This window comes from Tachypleus tridentatus, chromosome 13 (genome assembly GCF_004210375.1).
Source record: "Tachypleus tridentatus isolate NWPU-2018 chromosome 13, ASM421037v1, whole genome shotgun sequence".
NCBI classification, from domain to species: domain Eukaryota; kingdom Metazoa; phylum Arthropoda; class Merostomata; order Xiphosura; family Limulidae; genus Tachypleus; species Tachypleus tridentatus.
Window position 1 is genome coordinate 71,299,962 of NC_134837.1, and position 27,764 is coordinate 71,327,725.

Consider the following 27,764-nt stretch of genomic DNA (forward strand, 5'->3'; position numbering starts at 1 on the left):
ATTGGAGTGTTAGGGCGTGACATGTGACGTTACCGATTTGCTAACAAAAGATACAGTTAACTATGTCAAAATGTCACGGATAAAGAAACTGTCAGAAAACACTCATAACGACCAGCTAGTCGATCTGTGTTTCGTGTGCACCAAAATAAAGTTCAGTTGTTTATTTGAGCTATTCCCTGTTTTCCAAAATGAACTGAAAGAACATACAAAAATTTCGAACATTTTAAACATTAATTAGGGGGGAGCTGTATTACATCAACGCCGAATATAGGTAAGCTGTTGAAATTTTGAGCAACTGGAAAGTTTATTTGATATTGATCGAAAACTTACGGTTGTTTTCCAAAAACAATATAAATAAATATAGTTAGTTTTGAAAATCCTTAAAAATTGAGAAAAATATATATGTTAGCTGAAATTTATTCTGCAAATCATGATAACATATTCATTTAACATTAAAAAGTTTTGTTTATTGAATTTCCTGCATAGCTACTAGAAGGTTATTTGCACTAACCGTCTCTAATTCTGAAATAACGATATACAATCAATGCCACCCTTTACCAATTCCTGAGCTACTCTTTTACTAATGAATAGTGGGATTGATCTCACCTGCCACCGCTGAGAGGTCGAACGTGTTCAGTGACGGAATTCGAACACGCGAACTGTAAATTGTGAGTGGAGTGCCTTAACCATTAGGTCATCAAAAGTTTTAGCTATAATAAACAATTAATCTCTGTTCTGGCCTTTTTTATTTAAGACGTCAAGAATAAGATTGTGCAACAAAAAATTCTGAATATGGCCGAAGAAGCTTAATAGCATAATTTTTATTCTTGTTTTGGGCTGTGAATCAAAGCGTCAATAGTCTGTGCGAAATTCAAAACAAATAAACCACAGTATGTAGCTTAAGATTACTGAGAATTTGACTGTCACTCTTATAGTATACTCACAGTTGTATAGGGCTCCCCAAAAAATGAGACAAGCCCTTTCAGCCCCAATATTGTTACCTACATATATTCATAAAATATGGAAAACACAATCGTCGTTGTTGCTTAACAATTAACTGTAGAACAATCAACAATCTGTAGAACTCAACGTCTTCATTAAGACAGAAGTATGTGTCATGCGTCCCATAGCAACGTACTGAATGCACTGAAACTCATGCGCTGTATTGCCGCTCGCTAGTGTAATGCCATTCTATCTTGAGCTTTGACAAAGATTAGACAATCACGTTGATTTCAAGTTATCACAGATCATCACGAATTTTAGTTGATAAACCAAAAGTTTCACAGGTATTTACCCATTAATTTCATTTATCTTCTATTGAAAAGTAAAACATAGCATGCAGTGTATTGTGTATAGGTCAAAACTATGAAGCATTTAGCCGGTGTTGTGTCCTCTGTGAGATCATTTTGCATTGTGTATCAGCCATCCAAAATTGTACTGATGATTCTGGCATAATTTAAAATTGTGACTGACAATCCAATTAATGTTGTACTTATGATTAAATAATAACCTTACATGTTAACTGACCAAAAAATATTTCTAAACAATTCTAGAATGAATTTTGAAATTGTCATTGGGCTATTTAGAAGTGCCTAATTTAATGTAATATAGTAGTTACATTATTGTAACATGTGCTTGTCACACTTATGATAATAAGAACAATATCACAATCACAATTTGGCCTGTATGAATAATGTGAACTTATGACGAAACCAGCCTTTCTGTGAAGATCAACTTCAATTTAGACATTTTGTTTTGGTGCTACTATGACCATTCAATATCCAGGCCGCGGGTTTGCTTTGTTTGAGCGCGCGATTCTCGCCTCGAACGCCTTAAGCGTATGATCACTGAGCCGCTGACCATGGTATACACTCTGCGTACGGCTAACGATCAGCTCAGCCCGATCGAGATCCAGATGCCAGCCGCACGCCACACACACACCCCCCGCTTACTCCCATTAGCTGCTCACAGTTTTACAACATGCCCTATCAAAGCTGTGTTTGTGTTCCCTAATTAGTCCTGTAATTTTACATTATCACTACCCTCTAAATAAGTACTTGTGCTATATGGTTAAAGATAAACACTTTCTCTAACAGTATTTCACGGATAAGTTCTGTCATATCAGTAAACTCCAGGAGGGCAAAACAACTCGATATTGATACTGTTATAGACACAATCGCTGCCAATCACCAGAACAGGCGCATGGTTTTAAAGTAATATTGGTGTAAATACAACATGGTGAAAGATAGTTAGCCTGATAGTGACCTTACTTTTCCTCAGAGTGTATTAACTTCACGTGGGATAATTCGTTTCTGCTATGTAAACTATGTCTTTATGTTATATTTCTTTTGATTTGTAGCTTTACTCTTAATGGTATATTAAACGTTCAATCTAAGCTAATCTTGATTTTCTTTATTATTATGTATTACCTTGGGTGGAATTTAGGTGAGCTTCCTCTTTTACATGTACGCATATTTTCATAAATAGATTTTTCTAATGTGTAATAATGAATTATTAATCAGAGTATGAGTTTCCAATAAAACTGCATTGAAAACGCAGTTCAAAATAGCACACCTTTCTGAAATGTACCTTGGTATTTACATTATTATAATTTACCATCTATACTTCATATTGATGACATTTTGGGAAGCCCCTCCACAGTTTACCTCAGCCCCCCCCTAAACGAAAATATCTTGATCTTGGCGCCGCCACTGCAAATTCTAGTATACAGTTAGTAGTTTAAGAGTGTGTGGTGGGTGTTTTATACAAGCTGACTTCTCGGTAGTTTATCATTTTGATATTAGGAATGACTGCACGCAATAACCCTTTGTGTACCATGTGCGAAAATTATGAAACATACATAATTTGTGCTTACCCCTACTTCGATGAAATGCCAATAATTCTACGAGCTTATACTACTAAAAAATTGGGTTTCGATATCCACAAATGCAGAGAAACGATAGCCCATTATGCAGCTTTGTGCTCAAAACTATGTTTAGAAATAAATTTCATGGCCAAGCGCGTAAGGCGTGCGACTCGTAATCCGAGAGTCGCGGGTTCGCGCCCGCGTCGCGCTAAACATGCTCGCCCTCCCAGCCGTGGGGATGTATAATATGACGGTCAATCCCACTATTCGTTGGTAAAAGAGTAGCCCAAGAGTTGGCGGTGGGTAGTAATGACTAGTTGCCTTCCCTCTAGTCTTACACTGCTAAATTAGGGACGGCTAGCACAGATAGCCCTCGAGGAGCTTTTTGCGAAATTCCAAAACAAACAAACAAAAGAAATAAATTTGATATTAAATAAATAAACAGTGTTTTAACTCCAAAATCTAATATCTTTCATCTTTATATTTAGTTTAAGATTTCAAAGTGTGGCTGTTGTTTTGAATTAAGCACAAAGCTACACAATGACCTATCTATGCTCTGCCCACCACGAGTATCGAAACCCGGTTTTTAGCGTTGTAAGTCCGCAGACATACCGCTGAGCCACTGGGGGCAAATGAGAACCCCAGTGTTGCATTTCCCGGTTTTACCGTAAAACCGTTAGGATATTGTTTGTTTTGAATTTCACGCAAAGCTATTTGAGGGCAATCTTCGCTAGCCGTCCTTAATTTAGCAACTCTTTTACCATCGAATAGTGGGATTGTCTGTCGTACTATAACGCCCCCACAGCTGAAAGAGCGAGCATGTTTGGTGTGATGGGGATTCGAACCCGCGACCCTCGGATTACGAGTCGAACGCCTTAACCCATCTGGCCATGCCGGGCTCTAGAATGGTTAGGATATTTTCTTTGTTGTCACAAGTAACCACACGGAAGAATAAAAAAGAACAATGAAGAAAAAATTGTAATATCAGTTAATCATAATTTATAATATGTGTAGTTTCTGTAAACAGTGTTTTTGTTTATATTTTTATGTGAAACAAAATAATCAAACCTTATATAATTCTTTTCTTCAATGCCATTCTTTTGATTAAACTAGATAGCTTGATCAGTTTTAAATTAAAAAAATGGAAATTATACTTTAATGTATAACTTTAAATATGTTCTAATAAAGAAGAATAAGCCTAAAAAAATTATGTAAAAATAAAAAGGATCCCAGGTTACAAGCTATAATTTGGGATATAAAATAAACCCTAGGTTTTTGAGGTGAATGTTGAGTTAGGACCGAATTTGCGGTGGGGATACACCGCCTATCAGTCTTAACCTCCGTTCGCCAGTCTCAGATGAAGAAATTCATAAAAAATAAATGATAAGAAAGTAATAATAATAAAATAGTCGAAGGAAATAGAAGTTAAGAGACCGAGATGTGGGTGTTAAAGCTCACAACATCCCATATCTATATCACCCTTCACTGCCTGCACACAGTTGTGGTGAATATGGCTGCTCTTCACAGTAAAGAAGAAGAAAAAAAACAAACTCGAAGGAATAAGGTACTTTTACTCGGGGTAAGTAAGATAAACTATCTCCTGAAATTGGCATTCTGTTCATGTTTTGCTTGAATGTTATGTATTAATCTTCTAAACATAACTTTAAATATATATATATATATATATAGCGTAGTTTTAACTATATATACACTCTGAACATTTACTGTTTAAGTTGGCAATGACCAGTTAAAACTGGGCACATTTTTATGCTGAGAAAACACTGTTAAACACTTTTATAACCTTCAAATCGAGTATTGAACAAAATTACGATGTCATAATCTCCGAAAGTACACTTTCAGTCGGATAAGACATATGTATTATAAATACAGTAGGAATGAAAAATGCAAACTGTTTTAATATTATAAGTTTACTTAGGAACGATAAAACACATAAAAATTAATACACGAGCTCTTTGTGAATATCCTCATAGTTTGAATTTAAATTTTTTGCAACGTTAACAGGCTACGCGTAATTAATTTTAACTTTAACTAGCTATCTGCAATTGTTTTTAATTAATGCCTTCGTTATTAGTAATTAGACTCATAAGAAGATAATTCGTAAAGATATTTAAATTAAAAAAAAATCAAGCTGTGAAAGAGTGTAATATCAACAAATGTTAAATTTCATCCTAATATTATCTTTAACGTCTGTTTTATATAAACTCTGGGACCGGTAATTTATTAGAACGATAACTTCACCATTAAATTGTTTTCTCAGCATATAAAGTTGTCTAATTTTAAGGTCAACTAGTACTACACTAAATACATATATCAAGAGTTCTAGTTTAGTAAGCGTCTTAACACACCGTGTTAGGCCCGGCATGGCCTAGCGCGTAAGGCGTGCGACTCGTAATCCGAGGGTCGCGGGTTCGCGCCCGCGTCGCGCTAAACATGCTCGCCCTCCCAGCCGTGGGGGTGTATAATGTGACGGTCAATCCCACTATTCGTTGGTAAAAGAGTAGCCCAAGAGTTGGCGGTGGGTGGTGATGACTAGCTGCCTTCCCTCTAGTCTTACACTGCTAAATTAGGGACGGCTAGCACAGATAGCCCTCGAGTAGCTTTGTGCGAAATTCCCAAACAAACAAACACACCGTGTTTAACACGGTTGGTGATATGTTATGTTACGGTTTTGATGGTTTGTCGTATAGAGAACATTTAGTTGCTTAAAGTCGTTGGAATGCGGTATTTGTTTATATACTTGTTTATATGATGTATCTCAGTAGGTAGGCAACTGTAATTTAAGGACGTTGATTCCAAATAACACAATAAACTTTTGCATTTGGTGCCAATCACTATTATTACTAAACTTATCAATTTTAATATCAAACAAGGACAAGGGTGAATAACGCACGATCACGCTAATAAGTTATTTAGTAATTAGTTGAACACAGAAAAATGGCGTTGGCAGAACAACCAGAATTTGATGTCATTATTGTTGGTGGTGGGATTTCAGGTTTAAGTGCAGCGAGAGAATTATTAAAAAGAGACAAAGATTTGAAGGTTTTAGTTTTAGAAGCGAAAGGTTAGTAGTACCAATACAGTATTCTTACGTAACTATGAGCCCTACTAATAGTAGACGCGTTTTTGATCTGGTTTAATTACGTATTTATAATGCTAATACTAGGAATAATGTAATGGAAAATCAGCCTTAAAAATTACAATTATTGTGAATTGTGTATACCAAAAATAATAATAAAGTAGGATGTCAGGTAGAAGTAATAACATTAATATAATTTAATGTTTGTGACACCTGTAAAAGAAAGTAAAAAAGGCAGTGATGTTATCCAGCGCTAATATTAATAATGGTGACCGGAAATAGTCACAGGAAAAAAAAAATTGTTTTAACACCCAATCGCAATTTAAAGTGAGACCATTAAAACACTTTTAAGCTGTTTATTTATTACAATAATAGCATGATGCATAACACTATATGAATAGTACATGACATACATTAGTAACACAACTTACACAATATCATGGCATTATGTGTATGTTGAGTGATAGTCTCCATTAATATTCGGAGTATTATGGTTCATGATCAATGATTAGTTTAACTTGACAAGTATATTTATATATAATTCAAAGTCAAGTGAACTTTTTAGATATATTTCAGTTCAGTAATTATATGAATGAATGGAATAATTCAGTAATTTCACTTTTATGAACTTAAGTTTTAACATAATTTTTCAATTATGTAATAATTTTCAGTAATAGTAGTAATACTAGTAAAAATATTAAGGCAAAGGGCAAAAAAAATGGTTCTGCAATTATTTGTAGTACTGCTAAAAGTATTAATAATACTAATAGGGTTAATGACAATAAATAGTTTAACCAAAACATTTTGTCTATGTCAAAAATGGCGAAGATAGCTTAAAGAAACTAGGTATAACATAATCTTAACACAATGTTTAGGGACAAAAAGGAACCTATTGGTCTATCTCAACTGGCTCATCTATTAACCTAAACTAAAGGTTATTTTGCTCCATCTTGGTCATACTATCCATTAAATTAAACACCAAAACCTCAAAACCAGTTCTTGTCATTCAGATATATATATTAAGCTTGTCCTGAAATTAACTGCATCCATCACACCCAGAGGTAACCAGTTGCCTGCTTGTAAGATAAAACTTTTAGTTGAAGGTGATTTTTATCCTACTTAAAATTGCATCCCTCAAAGGCCCTACATCAATCCTAATATTTTACTTATCATTAATGTATTTGAAGACATCCTTACAATTTATTCTTATGTTTTCAGCCTTTTTTTTTTCCCTAAATTTTGCATCAGATCAATTCTCTTGATCTTTGGTAATTTTGCAAATCTCTTATCGTTACAGTTAATTTAGAATTCCAATACGTATAGGACTTTTCTTAACCCAGGGAAGTATATATTCCAGCTACAGTGGATGGGCTAATTTTATCCCTTGTATTCTTTGTGAAAAAAAAAAACATCTTAACTTCCCACAAGGAACATGAATATGTAAGTTACTTCACATAGAGGTTACTCTTACTGGTGGAGAGGTTTTAACATGGAACAGTGCAACTCACATTAAAACACATGAAATTAGGCTAGTAACATGCAAGCCTCGTAAATAGATACACAAAGAAAACAGCTATTCTGTTGCAGGTGAATATTAATTTGAAACATAGTCGGTGCATAAATTTGGATGTAAGTGTGTGATGTTGAGATCAAGTAAGTTTATAAATGTAGACCATGAATATCTTGGTATTTCTGTTTTAACATCATTTCCAAACTCAACTTTTTGCAACAGTATATAAGTGGTTAGTTTATAGAAAGGTTAAGGAAGAGCTTAGCATTAAGTGTACTGGACCTCAATTTAGTTTTCACTAAAAATTTAAAAGGACTCGCACAACAAATAATGAAGTTATAACATTAATTGGTGATGGAAAATTATTCTTAAACTTTTTAGTTAAGTTTAAAGAAGTGGGTGATTTTCTGTTGCTGTTTTGATAATCAATGAATATTTTCATTTCTACTCACATTCACAATAAGTAATCCCATACTTCCTGTGTGGATTATATCTGATATATAGCTGGCTAGTTAGTCAAATTTATTAACTAGTTAATTGATAATCTGATTTATTTATTGCATTAATTAATCTGTTGCTACAATGCTACTCAAATCCTGTTAGCAAGAACAGAAAAGCTTAGCCAGTTGTCTTCCCTCTAGCCAACAGTTTAAACTTAGTGGTTCATAGCCTTATAAGCATGGCCATATCAAAGACAGGATGGGCAAGTTTGAATAGTAAGTGTAATAATAATAGGAAACCATAATTTTGATCACCTGATGATTTTCATGACAGTTTGTGCCCTCATGGCCCAGCAGTATGTGTGCAGACTTACATCACTAGAAATTGGGTTTCGATACCTGTGGTGGGCTTAGCACAGATGATCCATTGTGTAGCTTTGTGCTTAATTCAAGTCAGTCATAATGGTTTGTCATAATTTCAATTAATGAAGTTAAGTGTAATTTCAATCTATGATGGTGAGAAAACCCACTTGTAGAGAAAAAATATATATGTAAAAACAGCTGGTGTGGGTTGAGAAAATGTTTTACGTAGAAGAGAGAACAACGTTTCAACCTTCTTCGGTCATCGTCAGGTTCACAAAGTTCTCTCTTCTACGTAAAACATTTTCTCAGCCCATACCAGCCGTTTTTACATATCTAAGTGTAATTTTTGCATATAAGTGTAAGTTTTACATATCTAAGTTTAATTTCAGTTAATCCAATTTATTTACCTGACACTTATTGATACAGTTACTACACATAGGTAATTGATTATATCAGTTATTGCATTAAATCATCAGTTCTACTTGTATAGATAAAATTTTAAATTTTACAAACTTCAGTTCATAATTATGAATGTATTTTTGTGGTAAGTATGACAGCATGTGGGCTTATATTTACCAAGGTAAAGGTGCTCTTTCACATTTGATTTGGTTTGTGAGGGGAATAATATTTGGAGAAAGAAAATCACACATTTGTTAAAAAATTAGAAGATTACCAGCTATGTTTGGAAATACTATGACTACTATAAAGTCTGGTGGAATAGCAGTGGGTTTCAACTTTGCAATGCTAAAATCTGGGGTTTGATTCCCTGTTGCAGATATAGCAGACAACCCACTGTTACTTTGATGTAAAGCAAGCAAACAAATTTAACTATAAAACTTCAGTTTGATAACCAATAATAGGTGATTATCACCTCTATTTACCACTTGGTACTTGATAATATGTTGAGCCAACAACACACAGCACTAATGTTTTAGAAAGAATTTGAATATTTTTTTAAAATATAAAGAGGAATTGTTAGTACTGTAATTGATTAACAAAAACAGAAAAAAAAAAGGTTGTAATGATAAATGGTTGATGCATAACTTTGCATGTTAGATATTTCTATGACTGGATTTTTTACAGTAGGTGTCTTTAATTTCTTGGTAATAAATTTCAATAAATGAACAGCATACAGTCTACTTGTTTTAAAGTAATATATGTTCAAAATAAGTCAAATGTATGTACAAAAATTAGTTGTGCTATTTGTTATCACAGTTACATCCAGAGCTTTAAACAATTGTCTGTTTCTCACCAGAAAGAGACAATTACTGTAGAACACCATCTGATAAGACAAGTTTTTCTTCTATATCTGTGTTATTACTATACAAACTGTGAAACTCATATTAGAAATCACCCTGTATGTTCTTTATATGTAAACTCACAATCATGCAGTCTAACTTCACTTTTGAACTACACAACAGGTGATATGTAAATGGTTGTATAAGCAAACCTCTAATAAATTAATGCTTTTAAAAATACTAAATTAACATTGCTGTTTTAAACTCTCTAAATCATAACTCATATTAAATTTAAATGGAACAGTCATGTATATCTAACAATAAGCCCTTCTTCAGGAAAAAATGTTTTCAATGTTTTTTACACTATATACAAAGACTGTTTTCAGTTCATGTACAAAGTTTTTTCACATAGTCCACACCAACTTCCAGTTCTATTGTTAGTCCCTGTAGCCTTGGTAGTAGTCTTGATCTTGTATTGTACAAGGTTTATCTGTGAAGACATCTGCTTAATGGCACAATAAATCCCATCTCCATGCAGTGGTTTTATATCTAGTGGGTCATAATTTTCTATGTCTTTGTCACTGTCTTTTTGTTCTGTGTCTATGACAGCTACACTTACCATGTCCACTTGTGCCTCAGTATCTGCACCTGTTATGTCTTCTCTTTCAAAGTACATCTTCATCAGTTTGGCATGGTAGATTTTGGTCTTCCCATCCAGTTCCATGTTATTGTCAGTTCTGTTGACCAATTCCTTTATTTCAAAAGGTCCTTTCCACTATAGGGTGAGTTTATTGTGGTTTGTAAGTAACAGAACTAAGACCTTCTGTCTGACCTTGAAACATCAGTTCTTGGTCATCTTATCCTAGAAATGCGTTTGACTGCCTTTAACTACATACAAACTCTCTCAAGTGAATTAACAGGTCTGCTCCAGTTGGTTTCTAAGGTCTAACACATACTTGCATGTGTTCCTCACTTTCAGCTTTTCTCCTGTGTATAGTTCTTTAAATATCTGCATTGTACCTTGTACTGTTCTCCACTACAATAACTCAAAGGGTGAAAACCCTGCATTTGTTTGTGTGGCTTGTTATTAAGTAGACAATATTGTTTGAAGCTACCCATTTCAGTCACATGGTCTCTTTTGGCACCTCTTCTTCTTTAAGATTCCATTGACTCTCTTACAAAGTCCATTATATCTGGGTTTGAACATTGTGGTTAAAAGTTGCCTAGTGCTGATGAATCTACACAATACTTGCAACATTTGTGAGGTAAACTTGGTTTCTTTGTCACTCACGACTTCTTTTGGAAAGTTTACTCTGCAGAACACTTCCAGGAGGTCTTTTGATACTTTCTCTGTTTTTGTGGCTTCTAGTTAATGTGTTGCGTAGTGGACTATAATCAGGTGTTAGTGGTCCACTCAAACCCACAGCTACTCTGCTGAACAGCCTTTCTGAGAGAGGTATCTCACTAAATGGTACCTTGGCTACCTTACTTCTATGTATTATCCTGTGGCTGATATCATATGATGTACAGAATCTGGTTATATCTCTGAATGTCTCTGGACAATGGAAATTACCAGTGATTTTGTCTATTCTTTTTTGCTTGTTTAACTTCTTACATATAACTGAAATGATAGATCCAATACAGCACTCTCTTACAGTACTCTATTCTATAAGACCCTTTCTCTTTGTTTTGTACTCTGCTTTCTCTCAGGCATTGTTTAAAAGTGTCTGGAGTAAAGAGTCTTTCTTCTGTACTTCTTTAGTTCCTGTAAACCCACATTTGGGATGTCACATTTTAAGACTTGCAGGGGCTTGATGTCTTGCTTGCTTTTCTTGTACTGTAATGGTGACTAGATGCTTCATCCATCTTCTTTCTGTCTGCTTCCTCCAAACCTCTACTACCTGTTATATGTAAAGACACCAATTCATAAATAGCTTCAAGGTCTCTTTCACAAAGTATAAAGTGTCTACCTTTATTTTTGCTCTGGGAAACTTTCTTATTATTTCAGCAATCAAAATATGCAGAGATGTACCTATCTAGTAATCTGGTCATCAGATACTAGACTAGTTCTCACTTTTGCACCAAGTACCTTTTGGGTCTTTCACTTTCTTGTCTTGACATAGCCGTCACCTTCTGGTATGTTGTGATTTGTTGGGACATCTCGATGTGTGTAACACACTCCAATCATCACTGGCTCTGTTTGCTAACTTGAACTGACCATCAATTATGCACTGTTTAATTACGAATATATGGCACTTCCTTCTTGTGGTGAATTTTATGAGTTGTATGTATTCTGTTTTTATGGCAGCAACATCCATGGTGATAGTCACTCTTTTCTTGTTTGTTGCCAGCACCAACTTTGCAGATAGCTCCAGCTGCTTTATGTTAAGATTTCTGCTGTTGCTTGTTGGTGACAGACTTATGCTCATTTGCAACATTTCCCAAGTTATAACAAGTTAAATATGTTAAATTCTTGTTACCTTTGGTGGTATCCTCTTTTTGGTTGTCTTCCCCTTGCTTTAAATTTAACAGGTTATTCTTCGACTTGCTAGTTATATGCCTTGGGCTTATATTCTGTATACTGTTCTGCCAGCTTGATCATCTCATCTACATTTTTCTTTTGGTGCTCTCTCCTTTAAGAACAGTAATATGACAGTTGAGCACATGATCATGGACTGTTCATGAATTAGTAAATCTGCCAGTCTGTTAAAACTATTTTCACACTTGGCCATGTTAGTCCATCTTGTGAAGTATCTCTGTAGATGTGCCATAAATTGAAATGAAATAGAGTTTCTCCAATGTCAGGTTTGACTTCTCAGAATTTCTAGTGAAACTTTCATTAGTGAGTTCATAAAATTTCAGCAAAGCCACTTTTATCTTATTATAATCTATGTTTTTTTCTGATGTCATACTTGCACACACTTATAGGGCTTTTCTTGTGAAAAGTGGGCTGAGAAAAACTGTCCAGTGATTTTTGTCTCTGTTCTGAATGTGTAGATCTTTCATATCTCTACAGGAAAGCATCCAAATCATTTTTCAGTTCATCAGATTTTGGCAGCTTGGGTTGGCTTGCCCTGACTTCATTGTTATTCTTGGGTCTTTCATCCTTCTGTTGGGTGAGTTTTCCAATCTCATTTATGCTCTTATACTATTTCCAGTTTCTTCTCTCTCTCCTTTTCTTCTTTCAGTTTTTCTTCATCTTTTCATTGTATATGCTCTTCTCTCTCTAATTCTTGTTGTTTAATCAACTGTATTAGATTCCTATCTTTTAGCACAAGTTGCTCACCTCTATCTATTTATCAAAATCAGTCAACGTGATTATATAATGTGATTGTAATTTCTACACTATTTTCACCACAGCTACAGTTGTGTGTATAAAGGCTAATTTCCACTGTCACTTGTGTCTTCTTTCACTGCCATTTACTACTGTATAATCCTAGTTGGCTCACCAATGTCTTATTATGCTACAGAAAGCCCTTTACAACTTGTATTACTGTAGTTTCTCTCTTCCTGCTGTAAAGTAAACATAAAAATTGGGTTTAACACTATTTAAGTTTTTACTTCAAAAATTAAACTTTGTTTTATTTTACCTTCATTCTGTTTTATGAATTTTAATAATTTTACTTTAATTTTAACTTTTTACCATGTGTTTGGTGCAGATATCATAGTTGTTTTGCACCATAAAATGCCAAACCAACTAACCAATTTACCAATGTCAAGTTTTTATAGTAGATGTCTGTTGTTGAAATGATAGCCAAATGTATGTACAAAAATTTGTTACACTGTTGGTTATCATAATTGTATCCAGAGCTTTAAATTATTATCTCTTTTCTGTAAAAGTACACATGGGTAGATTTAGTTAGAACACTGTTTGAAAGGACAAAATATTCTTCTCTGTCTGTATTATCACTATACAAGCTGTGAATTCACTTTATAAATTGCCACTATATGCTATTTATGGCTGAATACACAGACATGAGAATTAACTTCTCTTGTACGTTCACTTTCACAAACTTTCTTCCTCTTTCTCTCTCTACATATATACAGGCAGAAAGTTTGTGAATATAGGTATATACACACATGCACATTGCCTGACTGAGGCCCAGAACCTTCTATAAACTAAGAAATATTATGATGAAATAACACTCACTTGAAGAAAGGAGAAAATTCATAAGGTTTGAGTAACATGATGTCAGTTCATAACAATGGAACTATGCAACAAATGACTCATAAAAGGTTATGTAAGCAAACCTCCAATAAATTATCACTTCTGAATGTACTAAATATAACACTTATGCTTTAAATTATCTAAATCACAACTCTTCTATTAAATGTAAAACAAGTAGTCATGTATATCTCACACTGCACTACATGGAGAGATAATATTTGGCTAGAATATAATTTAAAGAGGGGAAAGTTATACCACAGTTCAATCCAGAAAGAAATCCTTGCAATGAATGTTTTGCAAGTTTAATTTGTGCTGTTGAGGTTACATACCATGCCAAGAGTATATCTCCTGTGGCACTCATGTACATTCTTCTAAAACAGTGTGTGAAATATGGAGGTACCAAGAATGTTAGGCAGATAATGATTCCAAAGATGCATAGCAGAGGAAACTGGAACAAACATCTCAACTTAGTGCTCAGTTAGAAGGCAACTTCAAAGCAAAATATTGACAGAGGACAAGAATATTTAAATATTATACTATTACATCAGGCCAATGTTCTAGTTCTTTATCTCACAATTTACTTCGATTTCTGGTTTGAACTGTTAAACCCTACCAGTTAAAGAGGGTGCAATACATAATTGAGGCAAACCAAGTGTCAACTTTACATAACATTTGCTGTGATACCTAACAAAAGATTATTTCAAATTTATGACCCTTCTTTGTCCAGGTTAGAAGAATGTTGTAACAGTACGAAGACAAATTACCTGATCGTACCTGAGTAAAGACATACATAAGTCTGGAAAAGGTACAATATATTTCTAGCCATAACACTTCTTTTTGCATTCAGTTTGATCAGTTTTAAACTTGATGGTCACTTCAAGTATAGTTATTTTTTCCTCATAATTAGAGGATAGTTTTACCTCATATTGCCGTTCACTAGTGTATAAGATACACATCCTGTAAATACAGTGTTGTTGGGGACTGTACTGGCTACTAAGTGTATTGTTATCATCTTTTTTGCTTTTGTTCTGAATATTTGTTTTTTAACAAGTTGATTTATTCAGACCTTAACTTACATCAGTGTGAATTTGATGATACTGGTATTATGTAAGTTGTAAGTATAATGATACGTTGCTGTTGAAACTGATCCATTAACTGCATTTATTCAGAGTATGGTGTCACTAAAATATAATTTGTTTAAGACATAATACATTATAAAATCTTGGTTCTTTATTTATTTATAATGGTGGTTTTTACAAAAACAGCAATTTAAATGTAATAATAAGAAATTGATATTTTTTTTGGTACAAAGATGTTTGGAGAGGAAATAACATTCTGTTCTTATATGACTGTATTAACTTGAAGTGTTAAAAATATGAGGTAAGTGGAAGTTTGTAAGTATGTTGGATCAGTCATTCAGTTGTTAACACAGTTGTCTTTGGGTTCACAAACATTTCTTTATCATTAGCATGTAAAGTCCTTTTCTGTTAGTAATTTGTGTTTAAGATGTATTACACAGGAGTTATATTTTCTTAAGGTTTGATTCAAGATCTGTGGCTATAATTGTTGTTATTGTCACATGAAACCTTTTTGTAGATCGTGTTGGGGGGCGTACACTGTCAACGACTTTGAAAACTGCCTCTGGTTATGACACTTGGGATTTGGGAGGTCAGTGGGTTTCCAGGTAAGGAACAAAAGTACAGTAATTGTCACAGTTTTATGTTACAAATTGTGCGAGTTCACGTTTTGATATATGTCTACCATAAGCAATATATTTTCTATTAATGTAGCTTCACAGACATGTACAATCCCATTAAGATATAGAATAAAAGAAAAAAAGAAGTATCCTACAATTATGTTTTTCAGATAAACCAGTGATAAACATTAATACCAAGATAATCATACAAAAACTAGGGTGGGTGGGTGGAGGATGCATACATTTTTAATGTATCTTAAATTGGAATGAATCAAAATATTTGTAAAACAATATTTGTTAATGGAGAACTGCAACCAAAACTTAAACCTGTTAACACTAATAATCATTTCTATATCTCGGAATGTTTGTTTCCTCTCTCAAACAGACCATCCAATGGAAGGTTTTTAAATCCTTAATGTAGAACATGTGAATCAAATAATTGCTAGCTTCATGTATTATTATCTGTAATCCAAAGATAGATACCTAAAATTGTTTATAAACCAGATATTTATTTAAAATCATGAATAACAAAAGGTGGGGTTTCAGACAGGAAACACACCTTAATGTTTACCTCTGAACTTTGAGTTAGTCGACTCCCAGGTAGTGTTACCTATCTGAAAACTAGTTAATATTGTACATGAAAATATGAATAAAATTCACTATAAAGTTATTATTGGAGAAGGTCTCTAATTTGGACTTAGTGAAAATGGGACATTTTTAGTTTTAACTTTTGGTAATAATGTACTTTTTTCATTAAGGGGAATTAATATCAATTTTTTAAGGGGAAGTAGTAGGAACTATATTTAAATAGCAGTATATAAAATAACCCTTTGGCCAAGTCTGTGGCTGTTATGGAACCCAACAGGTTATATAACTGTTAAATCATTTATGGACATGTTTCACTTGACAGTAAAATCATGAAGGAAACTCACATGAGACTTTTACAAGGTTTCAGGATACAGTGTTCACATTTGTTTTCTTTACTGTCAGAAACATTGATAGGTTATTAAATGTTGCATCGTCCAAGCGTTTGAGTTTTAAATGCAGCCTACAGGATTGGTTGACTAGAAAAAGCATGAAAAGACTTCATGCAGTTAATTGATAGAGACTTGGATAATTGGGTTAGGAAAACTGATTTGAATGTTAGAAGTACAAGTTTAGAAAATTGAATTAAAATAATTGGAGTTAGAAATATTAACATTGGAAGTCAGTATCCAAAATTATTAAGAAGAATAACTAAAGCTGTGGAATAACGTGTGTAGTAACTTAGAAGTTTCATTACTAGGAATTAAATTTTTGTAGGATAGATATAGTGGTATGTCTGAAAGGGTACTTTATATATTTGTTACTTTGTTTTTTCATGGGTGAAGGTCTGGTCTCTGTGGATTAAATGCTTTTCTGTCACTTTACTTGTATATTTTTTGGCATTCAAGTTTACTGACAAATTTGATAACAGCTGATTTGGATTATTTTTTAAGCTGTTTAGATTATCAGAGAAAGACTATCATTTACTCTAAGCTTTTTTTTTATCACAAAGCTAGGGACTGTCTTCTGGATCACAATCTTTTCCACTAAATTTGTTCTGTAGACAAATAGTGATACAGAATTTTCTTTGATTTTAATGTACAGTCATGAGTACATGATTATACAGAAGGGCACTCAGTAAAGCACATACCTCCATTACCCAGTGGTGATCATGTTTGGCTCTCAAGAGATACAAAAATGTGTTTGTACGTCTATAGTTATCAATGGACATGGACCGTTTTATGCAGAACAATGAGGAATAATATTCTACATTAAGTCCACCAAGTTTTATTAAAATCTGATTATGTCTCATTGAATTATAGAGTAAACACAGTGTGGAAAATTGGTCCCTATCTTAAGAGATAGGGATTTTTTTTTATTTACATGACTTTTGATGTAACCTTGACTTTCCAAAAACTAACCACTTCTTAGTTGGGTCATAGTTCAAATTTATATCAACTTTTGTTCAAATTCATTTGGCCATTGCTGATAAATCTTGCTGACAAATACACAGGAGTGGAAACGTAAGCTTTGAACATTTTCATTGGTGGAGGTAACTAGTCATTTCATGGAACTGAAATTTCTCAAACCTGCTATGATGGCATTAATATAAAACAAAGCATGCTTTTATCTGGATTAGGTGATGCTTGAATCACAGGAAGAAATATGTGGACATATCAAGTATCGAGTTTATGCTTTGTTTTCATTCTGTTTTATTTATTTATTAGTATGAGCAAATAATAATGAACATTTAAATGGTAGGAATATGTTTAATTTATAATTAGAATATTATTTGTTTTAGATGATTTTCTTCAGTAACAGGGGCTCATTTGCATATTGACCAATTTATTAATATTAGCAGTGAAATAAGAAAGCAGCTTTCTATCTCTCTTTAATATAAGTATTTTGTTTTGTTATACAGCACACAAGTTAATATCATGGCTCTGATCAAGGAATTAGGCTTAGACACTTACCCACAATATTCCCAAGGTACTAAGATAGTACAACATGGCAAGAGAGGAGGGATAGGGACATACCAAGGAACTATTCCAAGGTTATCACTTCTGTCTCTGTTGGAGATTCATTTCTTCATAAACAAGGTGCTAATACATTCTTTTCTCAGACTTAATATACATATGCTTTAAAGGAGCATTGCAGCTTTTGTTATTATTTCTTTAAATTTATATATTTATTCACTAGCAGATGTAGTATTTGTTTTTGTGTAGTTTTATAATAAATTAAAAACAATATTCAAAAATAGTAATCTCTATTTTTGTGAAATGTATTTTAAATATAGGTAACAAGTTATAAACAGAGTTCAAAATGAGTTTTTAATCGTGTGAATAAGGATGCTATTCTTAAGTTAATGGCTTCTGTTTTTAACACTTTAGGAGTGACCTGAACTTCCTATCACACTGTATAACTAATGCATTTCACATTGTATCATGTCACTGCTTGACCTGAGTACCTGCAATGGTGACTCATATAGAATGTGATTTCACATTTCTGTTAGTTACGTATACCAAATGTTTTAAGCTAGTTTACCAGGAAAATAACCACAGTTGGAAACAGTGATTGACTGCTAATTATTTTACCTGTCACCGTACAAAAGATATTCATTGTTTTCTTAATAAACATGCTTTTATTTGCGGAAGGGAAAAAATGTACATGCAGTCAAAAATATTTTAATATATTTTATTTGTTTTATTAATGTAATATAAATTTTTTACATATATAGCTGTGACATCATAGATTTGATCTCCAGTTACCTAACATTGTGTAAAATGATTGATCCTGTGCCACCAGTGGTCCAATGGCAAGGTGTCAAGACACTTTTACTGCCATTAATTTGTTACTTTTTCCAAACTGACACAAACTGAACTGTAGGTGTAACTGTTTTTTGGACCCAGAACTAATTATGAAACACAGAGTGCATGTATCATTTGTTTTCAGTGTACATTTCTACTAGTAAAGTGTGGCACTTGTAACCTGAAAATAAAATATTCTTGGCATTTCAAATTGTATCTAAAAGTTTACGTCATGATGTAACATTTTTCTTATTACATACTTTACTAAAAAGATGTTTAAATTGTTTTAAACACTATCACATTAATCATAAACTACAAACAAATCTCACCACCTTCATAATATTATGCTTTGATGTGTTTTACATTTTGACAGTAAAATAGAAGGAGTTTATAGCCAGTTGCCTGTGACACTCATAAAAATGTTTGGTTTTCATGTACATCAGATTAACTTGTGGTGTCTGCCTCTGTTGGTCAACCAGTTTCTGAAACAGTCTCTTACTGGTACTCTCTAGATGCTGGTTTTATTTTTGAAGTGTGATTCTATTCAAAAATAGGTAGTTGATACCCAACAAATAGTTATATCATAGGAACATTTATCTCATTAGAGTTGTTGATACAATTTATATATAGATACAGAAGTTTTACCAATGGTTTGTTCCAAAGTTTGACAGTCTTGTGTGTAATTTATTATTTGTATTACTAACATTGTCTTATTTAAGTACTTCACATATTACAGTAGAGCTTTTTAAAGTTGTGAAGTGTGATCAACTAATTGGCAGGTGGCAAGAGAATACAAAATAGTTAATATCTGCCTGTCTATTTTGTTATTGTTAAGTTGTTGTGTTATGATTGCATATAATGTTTTTGATAAAATAAATGAAGACAACATGCAATACTCAATACTCATCTTCTTTCACAGAATAATTAATTTTAACAAAATTACTTTATTAGAAATTTCAACTTTTTCTGTACAAAAGGCATGTAATGTTTACTGAAAAGTTAAATTTTGTAAAGATACATATATCACATCAGACAATCTGGTGATACAATCACATAGTGGCTTCACAGTATGGAAAATTGTATCACTGTATCCACAAACCTTTAGTATATGCCATGTATGGTTATCAAAGCTTTTAATGGGAGCAAACTTTTGACTATCTTCAGCCTAATAAATAATGGTATATATACAAGTTCATGGTTAAAATGCATAACCAACAGCATAAATGTTTATTGTTGAGACAAAGTCAAAGTAATGAGAATGTAAAATATTAAATTGGTAAAAAAGTAAAATGAAAATATTTAGCAATCAAAAGAAATTTGAAAAGGCATCAAAACAATTTGTTTCAAATATGGCTAAAAACTTTAAAATTTTTTACTATTTCTGTGTAATGTATACCCATTTTGTTTTTATTCCTGTATAAGTTTACCATTATTGAATTGTTATTGAGTTACAATAACTATAATTTTACTGTTATTTACACCATAGCAGGTTTGTATGCAATAGTTTTATTGTTGCTTATGCTTTAGTGAGCTATACATATGTTACAGTTCTACTGATAGTTGCACGATATAGATTCAACAATACTTACATTATGTTATGTATACCATAGGTCTACTGTTGTTTATATCACAGAAGCTGTATATACCATTATTTAACTAATAGTTACATTATGGTGAGTTGTGTATGCTGTTGTTTTACTGTTAATTACACAATGATGACTTGTGTATACCATTGTTTTACTGTTACTTACATTATTCTGAATTGTGTATACCATTGTTTTACTGTTACTTACATTATGATGAGTTGTGTATACCATTTTTTTACTTGCAACATAGTATGTTATGTATACCATAGTTATTCATTTATACACATCATAGGATTTTTATATACTATATTGTTTTTGTTTTGCACCATGGTGAAATTTGCATGGCACAGTTTTGTCATCATAAAATGTCAAGGTAGCTTTTATTAGTTATTGCACTGGCTAAAACATACCTTAATATAGTGTATATTTAGTGTTAATTAATTATAGGATTGATATTTCCAATGTACCTAATCCATAATGTTAAAATTAAGCTTTCAGCTTTACTTTCTTGTATTTGTGTTCTGTGTTCATTTTAACAACTAACTTGATATTCAACTCCAGTAGGTTGTCTTATGTGATCCCAAGTATGTGTAACTTGTATCCATTGTTTGATTTCTAAAGATCACAAAGTGAGTAATTTTTGAAGACAGGATTGCTGTCACTCTGGGTTTTAGTTTTCTTCTGTGTTGGTTTATGAAATTACATAGGTCTGATGAGTTTATTTAGAATATTTTTATTTAAATGTTACTTTTTAGTTCTGGTCTGTACAATTAATTTACTTTAATCAGAAGTTTGTGTGAAATATTATAGTAACAACCATCATATAATATATACATTATTTCAGTAGTTCTTTGTTAAATGTTCATACTTAAAATGCAATATTAATAAAACTTTGTGTAATAGATCTGTGTCTGGTATATGGTTTCTGAAAGGGTATTATATTACTTTTATTAAAGTAAAATATAAATGATTTATCAGAAATAGATTACTTCATAAGTTGAAAGTTGAAGCTTGGCTTTACTTTAGGGTTGATCCTTTACTTCTCTATATGTTTAAACATTTTCTACTCTTCATTTACTTTTCATGACTTTATGACTTTACCAGAACCTGCTAATCATCACCAGCACAGTAATAGCACCTGTTATAGTGAACTTATTAAGTAATTTTTGCCATCTATTCAAAGCTGTCACGTTGACTATGTGGACTTTTGAATAAATAAATTAGAATTATTTGAGCAGTACAACCATTTTTTTCCCCATAAATCATAAATATTTGTTTTTAACTAAGTATTAATTATTCTTTAGCTGAACAAGATTTCCAGAGATTTTCCAGTTGATAACCCTTACCTATATCCTGAAGCACACGCTCTTGATGGAATGACAGCAGAGACTTACATACACCAGCACTTGTACACTCGAGCAGCTAGGGAAGTCTCAGAAGTTGGTATTGAAACTGTGTTTGGTGCTTTGTCAAGAAGTTTCTCAGCCTTACACCTTCTTAGATGTTCTGCATCAGCAGGAGAAATTAATCAGTTACTTGAAACGACAGAAGGCTCTGCTCAGGAGGCAAGGATCAAGGTGAATTTTAAGCGAACTAGGAATACTGTCTAAATGAAATTACTAATTACTTTTCTTGATTAAGAATAAACTGGTTTTAAGAAAAATAAATCATCCAAAGGAAGTATACTAAGCCTACATTTATTTGAAAATTGGAGTGTCTTAGCAATTTATTACAACTGTTAACCCTAAAATTCAGGCATTTGTTTAAATCACTTTGCTAAGCTAACATCTGTGTAGTGGCACTTTTAAAGAATTAGAACACTGTGGTGACATTAATATTCTTCTAATTAATGAATAGATAAAATTGTAATGCATACACTATTATAGACTTTATTAGTTATGGTCAACAGCTATTTTATATATAAACTAGCTAAAGCTATGAGGGTTCTGCTTAGTAAAGAAAAGAGGACAGTAGAGTATGTTTTTTAAATTATTTCAATCTTCTCTCTCTCTCTTTTTTTTTTTTTACAAGAGAGCTATTTACATTTATCAGTTTACTGTATATTTATGTTCTTATGTTTTTCAGAATTTTAATTATAGGTTCATATGGGTATAATTAGTAAAAAAACTTCTGTTTGGTTGTTAATATCTATTCTTCATCAAAACATGAATTTCAATGAAGAAAAGATGACATAGAGCCCTTTATCCCATGATTTGCTATTTCTAATGCAGCAGATTAGTTTCGCTAAATTCACGGCTCATCAGTACTACTTGGTAGAGTAAAGCAATACCAAAATTAAATATCAAATTGGGCCTCATATGGTGATAAAACACGAGCAGTTTGGAAAAGCAAGTAAATATAGTAGTCATCATGTTAGAGTGAAATGCAAGCAGTTTGTTTGGATGTAAAGTATAGTCATTTAGTCACTGCTAAAAACCTAAAATATTTTAGGCATTAAATATTTTCTGTATTAGTGGTGAGTAATGGACTATAAATCAAAGCAAATCCTACTTACATAAATCTTATGGAGTGATATATTGTAGTTTGTTAAAACTGTTATAGTCTTTTTTTATTTTATTACAGTATAAACATTTTGTGCTAGAACACAGTATCTCAAATGTAAGGATACAAAAGAATAAAATGAGAGTTGAAATGCTGATTTAAAATTTGCTCGTGTGTTGTTGTTAGGAACACTGAACTTTTTAAGAGTTATTACATATTTGTTACCTTTCGTATCACTCAAACTGTTCAGTCAAAATTTAAATCACACATTTAGCATCTTGTACAATTAGAAGCCAGTTAGAATACTTTCATGCATAATAAATAGATTTCTTTTTTTAGGGTGGAACTCAACAAATTTCAAACCTGATTGTCAAGGAAATTGGAGAAGATAAAGTTCGTATTTTAGAACCTGTTACAAAAGTTTATCAGGTATGATTATTTTGATTATGGATTTAGTAGTGAAATAAAAATTTTGTAATTGTTGGTGAGGTATATAAAATGGCTCAAATTGTACTTTTTGCAAATAGTGTCTTTGTATTTGTTTTTAAAAAGTTAAGATTTATTTTATCTCCATCAGATGTCACAGGAGGGCTACGTAGAAGTTATTACTCAAGAAGGAGTAAAATACAGTTGTAATCAGTTGATAATGGCAATTCCTCCTCACTTAAGTGGTGAGTTTTTATCAAGTCATAACATTATTTCCTTTTTGTTTGAGTGGTGCATTTTTGTCAAGTTATAATTGTGTTTCCTTGTTTGTATGGTGAGTTAATTTGATTTTTATAAAGCATTTGTAAATATTTAAAATTTTTTAACTGATGAAGTGAAGCTATAAGTTCGACTCCCTAAACAAATAAAACAGGTGATATTTATCAGGTTAAAATATAACTTGCTTTCCTTAAAGATGCTCTTTAATATTGTTAAAGAAAATTCTTTTTTTTACAGCAAACATCAAGTTTGAACCACCTCTTCCATTGACAAAGATGGAACTTTTTAAAAAGATGCCTATGGGAAATATTGTCAAGTACATAATCACATATTCAAAGGTTGGAATTGTAATTATAGAACATAACTTATTTGTCTTTAGTGTAGTCTGATTGAGTTACAGAATTCCTAAACATTTTGAACTTCTCACTAAAATATTCATAAATTTTCCACAGCAGTCCCTCTTAGATACAATTAACATATCTGCCATAATAAAAAAATTATTTGACAGGAAGTCATAATTGAAAGGATCAATGATGAATGGCTAAATTCAAGCTGTGCCAGTTGCTGTTGCCAAAGGTTGAGCACGATGGTTTATGTACTGTATAGGTAATCAGATGACATAGCAGATTGGTATAATAATAATTATGATGGATAACGGTTCTGTAAAGATAACTTAAATTTGTTTTGTTTGTGTTTTATATTGAATAGTTTATTCATCAATCCCATTTATTTCGTAATTCACAACATCTCTATTTCATAAATCATACATCTATCACATTCTCATCTCATACATATAAGATTTGACAAATTGTCACTGAATCTATTTCATAAAAAGAAATATTCCATCTTTGTTTGATTGAACAGGATGACTTTGAATGTTCATGAGTTTGGTAGATATGATATTTATAAGTATGTTGTTTGTTTGTTTTCAGCAAAAGTGAAATCAGGTGTTTATGTTTTTGCTTTTCTTGAAACATTGTCAGACAGAATCTATTTTTTATCTCAGAACAGCTGGTATGGGTATTAACACTTTTACTGATAACATGAAGATGATCTACAAAGGTCAAAATGTTGTTCTCTCCTTATCAGTAAAAGTGTTAATACCCATACCAGCCGTTCTGAGATACATTTTTATTTCAAGTGTGTTTCTTGTCATCAAGTAGAATCTATCTTTGTACAAAAATGCACGTTATGTGTCATATTTAACTGCAGGTTAACTACAAACTGGGAAAATTAGTTACCTAACTCGTGCATCACATAACATCTCAAGAAAGCTCTAATTCTGACTGCTGATTGAGTGATGAGGGTTTGGGTCATGATGTCATTTTCCTGTCCAATTGCACACTACTTATCAAAACATTTGTGTCAACTGCTGTAATCAAGAACTAACTGCTGTTGGAAGTAATTATTTTTCTTTTGATGTTGAATAATTGAGATAGAGATTCTCATATTTGGAAGAATTTCAAATAAAATATGAAAATTTCCCGGCCCTTGCATTCTATTTCATTGTGTAGTAGAGTATATAATTACTCAACCATTATGGATGTCAACAAACCACAGTTGAATCACCAGTGATTCAGATTATAGTAGATATGTGTACATGTAACATCGAATAAATGAACGTGAAACAAGCACAAAATGTTTGTATTTTTATTGAAATGAAGAAAAGATGCTATAGGAAGTTTCTTGTCTGACTTTCTCCTTATAAATCATGGTCATATACCATGTTTGTCAGGAAGTCAGATCAGTGTAAAGTCATTCCGTGCACAGAAACAACTTTCATTTAAAAGGAAGTCATTATTTGGAAGGATCATATCTTCCAGGGCCTACTTTACAAGTAAAAATTTTAAGAACTAACTTGTTGACATGATAGTATCATTGTTTAGTGTTTATGTTTGCTGTTAGGATGTGTTGTTTTTTAAGGTGAAAAACATTAATGAATAAGGTGTTGTAAAAGTGAAAATAATATTTGTGTAGAAGTTTCATGTTTGTCATGTCACTGTTGTATTTACTATTATTATTATTTTTAACTTAATATTATATGTTTGTTTTTAAAATTAAGGGAGAAAAATACATAACGTTAAAAGTGTGTCAGTGATGGGATATCAGAGATGTTTTGTTAGGTACAGCTGGTTACATTACTTATGTGGTGGAGCTCTTGTTCCATGATAGACATGATGGGATATCAGAGATGTTTTGTTAGGTACAGCTGGTTGCATTACTTATGTGGTGGAACTGCTGCTCCATGGTGAACATGGTTTGAAGAATTAAATTGTGTTTGTTTATCAAGAAAAACATTTTAAAGTTATTATTGGTGTGTTTGTGACTAACGTGGAAAACAGGATCTCTGTTATCTAGATATACATAACACAGAAACCAGTTTACCATCATAGGGAAGGATGTAGGTAAATAACACATTAAAACTCTATTAATGCGTACGATAAGAACCAGACCAAAGGATAATATGACACAAATTAGGGTAAGCTACAGATTATAGTATGGAAAATTACATTTGTCTTAGGTTTTAAGACACCTGAAGAAGTTAGACATGCAGAATGATAGTGATATATCCAGTTACATGTCTTGTTTTTTTTTTGCAAACAAACAATAGAGATATGAGTTCTGAAGCTTATAGTATCCTACATCTGTGCCACTTTTCAGTGTCTGCAGCAACTTTTGGAAAGTTGATTTGTGTAGAAAATAAAGAATAGACTTGAATCAGCAGGTTATTAAAACAGACCACATAGAGTGATAAATAAAATTTATCTCCTACAGTAGGCTTTCCAATCCCAAAATAGTCTTAAAGTTAGTGAAACTATTAAAGAACTGTAGATATGAGGTCACAAAGTTATATTGTTATACTGAACATATAGTATTCCCAGCCAGAGTTCTTAACAGTATTACCTAATGTCCACTCTTAACAGCCTAAAGTAACATAACTAAGTCCATCTATGTAGATGTGACGTGGACATAAATGATTACCAGTCAAGTAGTTCAATACATTAAAACAACCAGGAAATATATGAAGTTTAACTAGTGTTATAAATAATGTCAATTATAGGTTTACAATAGTTATTTTTTGTTAAAATTTAAACAGAATATTCATATTTTTGCAAGAAAATAAAATTATATGATTTTTTTAAGGTAAAAATGCTCAGTCCTACCAAATATCTTATGAACTAAAAGGTTAATATTAGTTTATCTTTATTTAAAAATGTTTCAATATTTTAGCAGCTAAGAGAATATTACTATGAAAAGAGTGGAAATACATAAATTAAAAGGAAAAATTGTTTCCTTTTATCAAAAATAATATTACAAGAACCATTACAAATTGTAGTATATACTTTTAAATGAAGGACTTGAAATACAGATGTAGTTCATCTCTTGAGTGATCACCAGGTTTTAAGTATGTGTACTTACTTATGTGTGAATTACTTTTACTATTCAGAACCCAAGACATGTTTTGTAACTCTTCACATTATAACACGTAACTTTACGTTATTAGCTATGTTCATGAAGGATATGTTTTCATGCCTGTCAACAACATTTCTCAAATGGCTGAAAGGATTTAGCCAATGACTCAGTTTAGAAGTGATTAAGTTTTGAGGGTCAACATCACAGCAAGGTCATAAAAATCCAAAAACTGCTTATCTGCTTGTATAGGGACCAATGTTTGCTCCATAATTCACTAAAAAATTATTAGATTTTGATAAAACTTGGTGGACTTGTGTAGAACACTATTCCTCAATATCCTGCTGAAAACAGTCTGTGTACACTAATAATGATGGACATACAAACTCATTTTCATATCATTTTGAGGGCCGAATATGATTGACACTGATTGGTGGAGTTATGTATTCTTTTGAGTGCCCTCTTTAATTATAGTTTATGTTCTCCTTGTGTAACTTTTTTAACTATATATGTATGTGTGTGCGTGCGTGCGTGCATACATGTAAAGCAAAACTTGAAAAAGAACATTCCGTTTATTAGGAGGTAGAAAAGTGCTAACAGATTTTCTGGAAAAAATTACTTTTAAACATTCCTTTGACTGTTATAATAAATCAATGTTAAATATTACTTTTAATTATATCATCTTACAAGACTATAGTTGCTTGACTTTGGTTCTCACAGTTTGGGAACAGCACAGGATTTTATATTTACCCCTCTCTGTTCTGAAAAAAAAACATTAAGTTTCATCTCAGTGCTGTAAAACTACAAAATGTGTAAGTTATTTTTAAAAGCAAATCTTGGTGACTGCAAA

General features: G+C 32.3%; 1 protein-coding gene across 5 annotated transcripts in view; it reads left to right on the plus strand.

Annotated features, from left to right (window-relative positions):
• Positions 1-5,277: 5,277 nt before the first annotated feature.
• The window catches only part of LOC143236191 (putative flavin-containing monoamine oxidase A), a 34,101-nt gene continuing 11,614 nt past the window's right edge, over positions 5,278-27,764 (plus strand). For 2 of the 5 annotated variants that reach the window (XM_076474480.1, XM_076474481.1), the window contains exons 1-7: positions 5,278-5,948; positions 15,279-15,366; positions 17,825-18,002; positions 21,601-21,873; positions 23,138-23,227; positions 23,376-23,469; positions 23,741-23,841. In XM_076474480.1, the coding sequence (XP_076330595.1) occupies positions 5,822-5,948; positions 15,279-15,366; positions 17,825-18,002; positions 21,601-21,873; positions 23,138-23,227; positions 23,376-23,469; positions 23,741-23,841 (951 nt within the window). In that variant the 5' untranslated portion in view covers positions 5,278-5,821. Of the gene's footprint in view, positions 5,949-8,252; positions 8,379-14,409; positions 14,488-15,278; positions 15,367-17,824; positions 18,003-21,600; positions 21,874-23,137; positions 23,228-23,375; positions 23,470-23,740; positions 23,842-27,764 lie in introns of those variants that run through there. The other 3 variants (XM_076474482.1, XM_076474483.1, XM_076474484.1) reach the window with 3 other exon arrangements.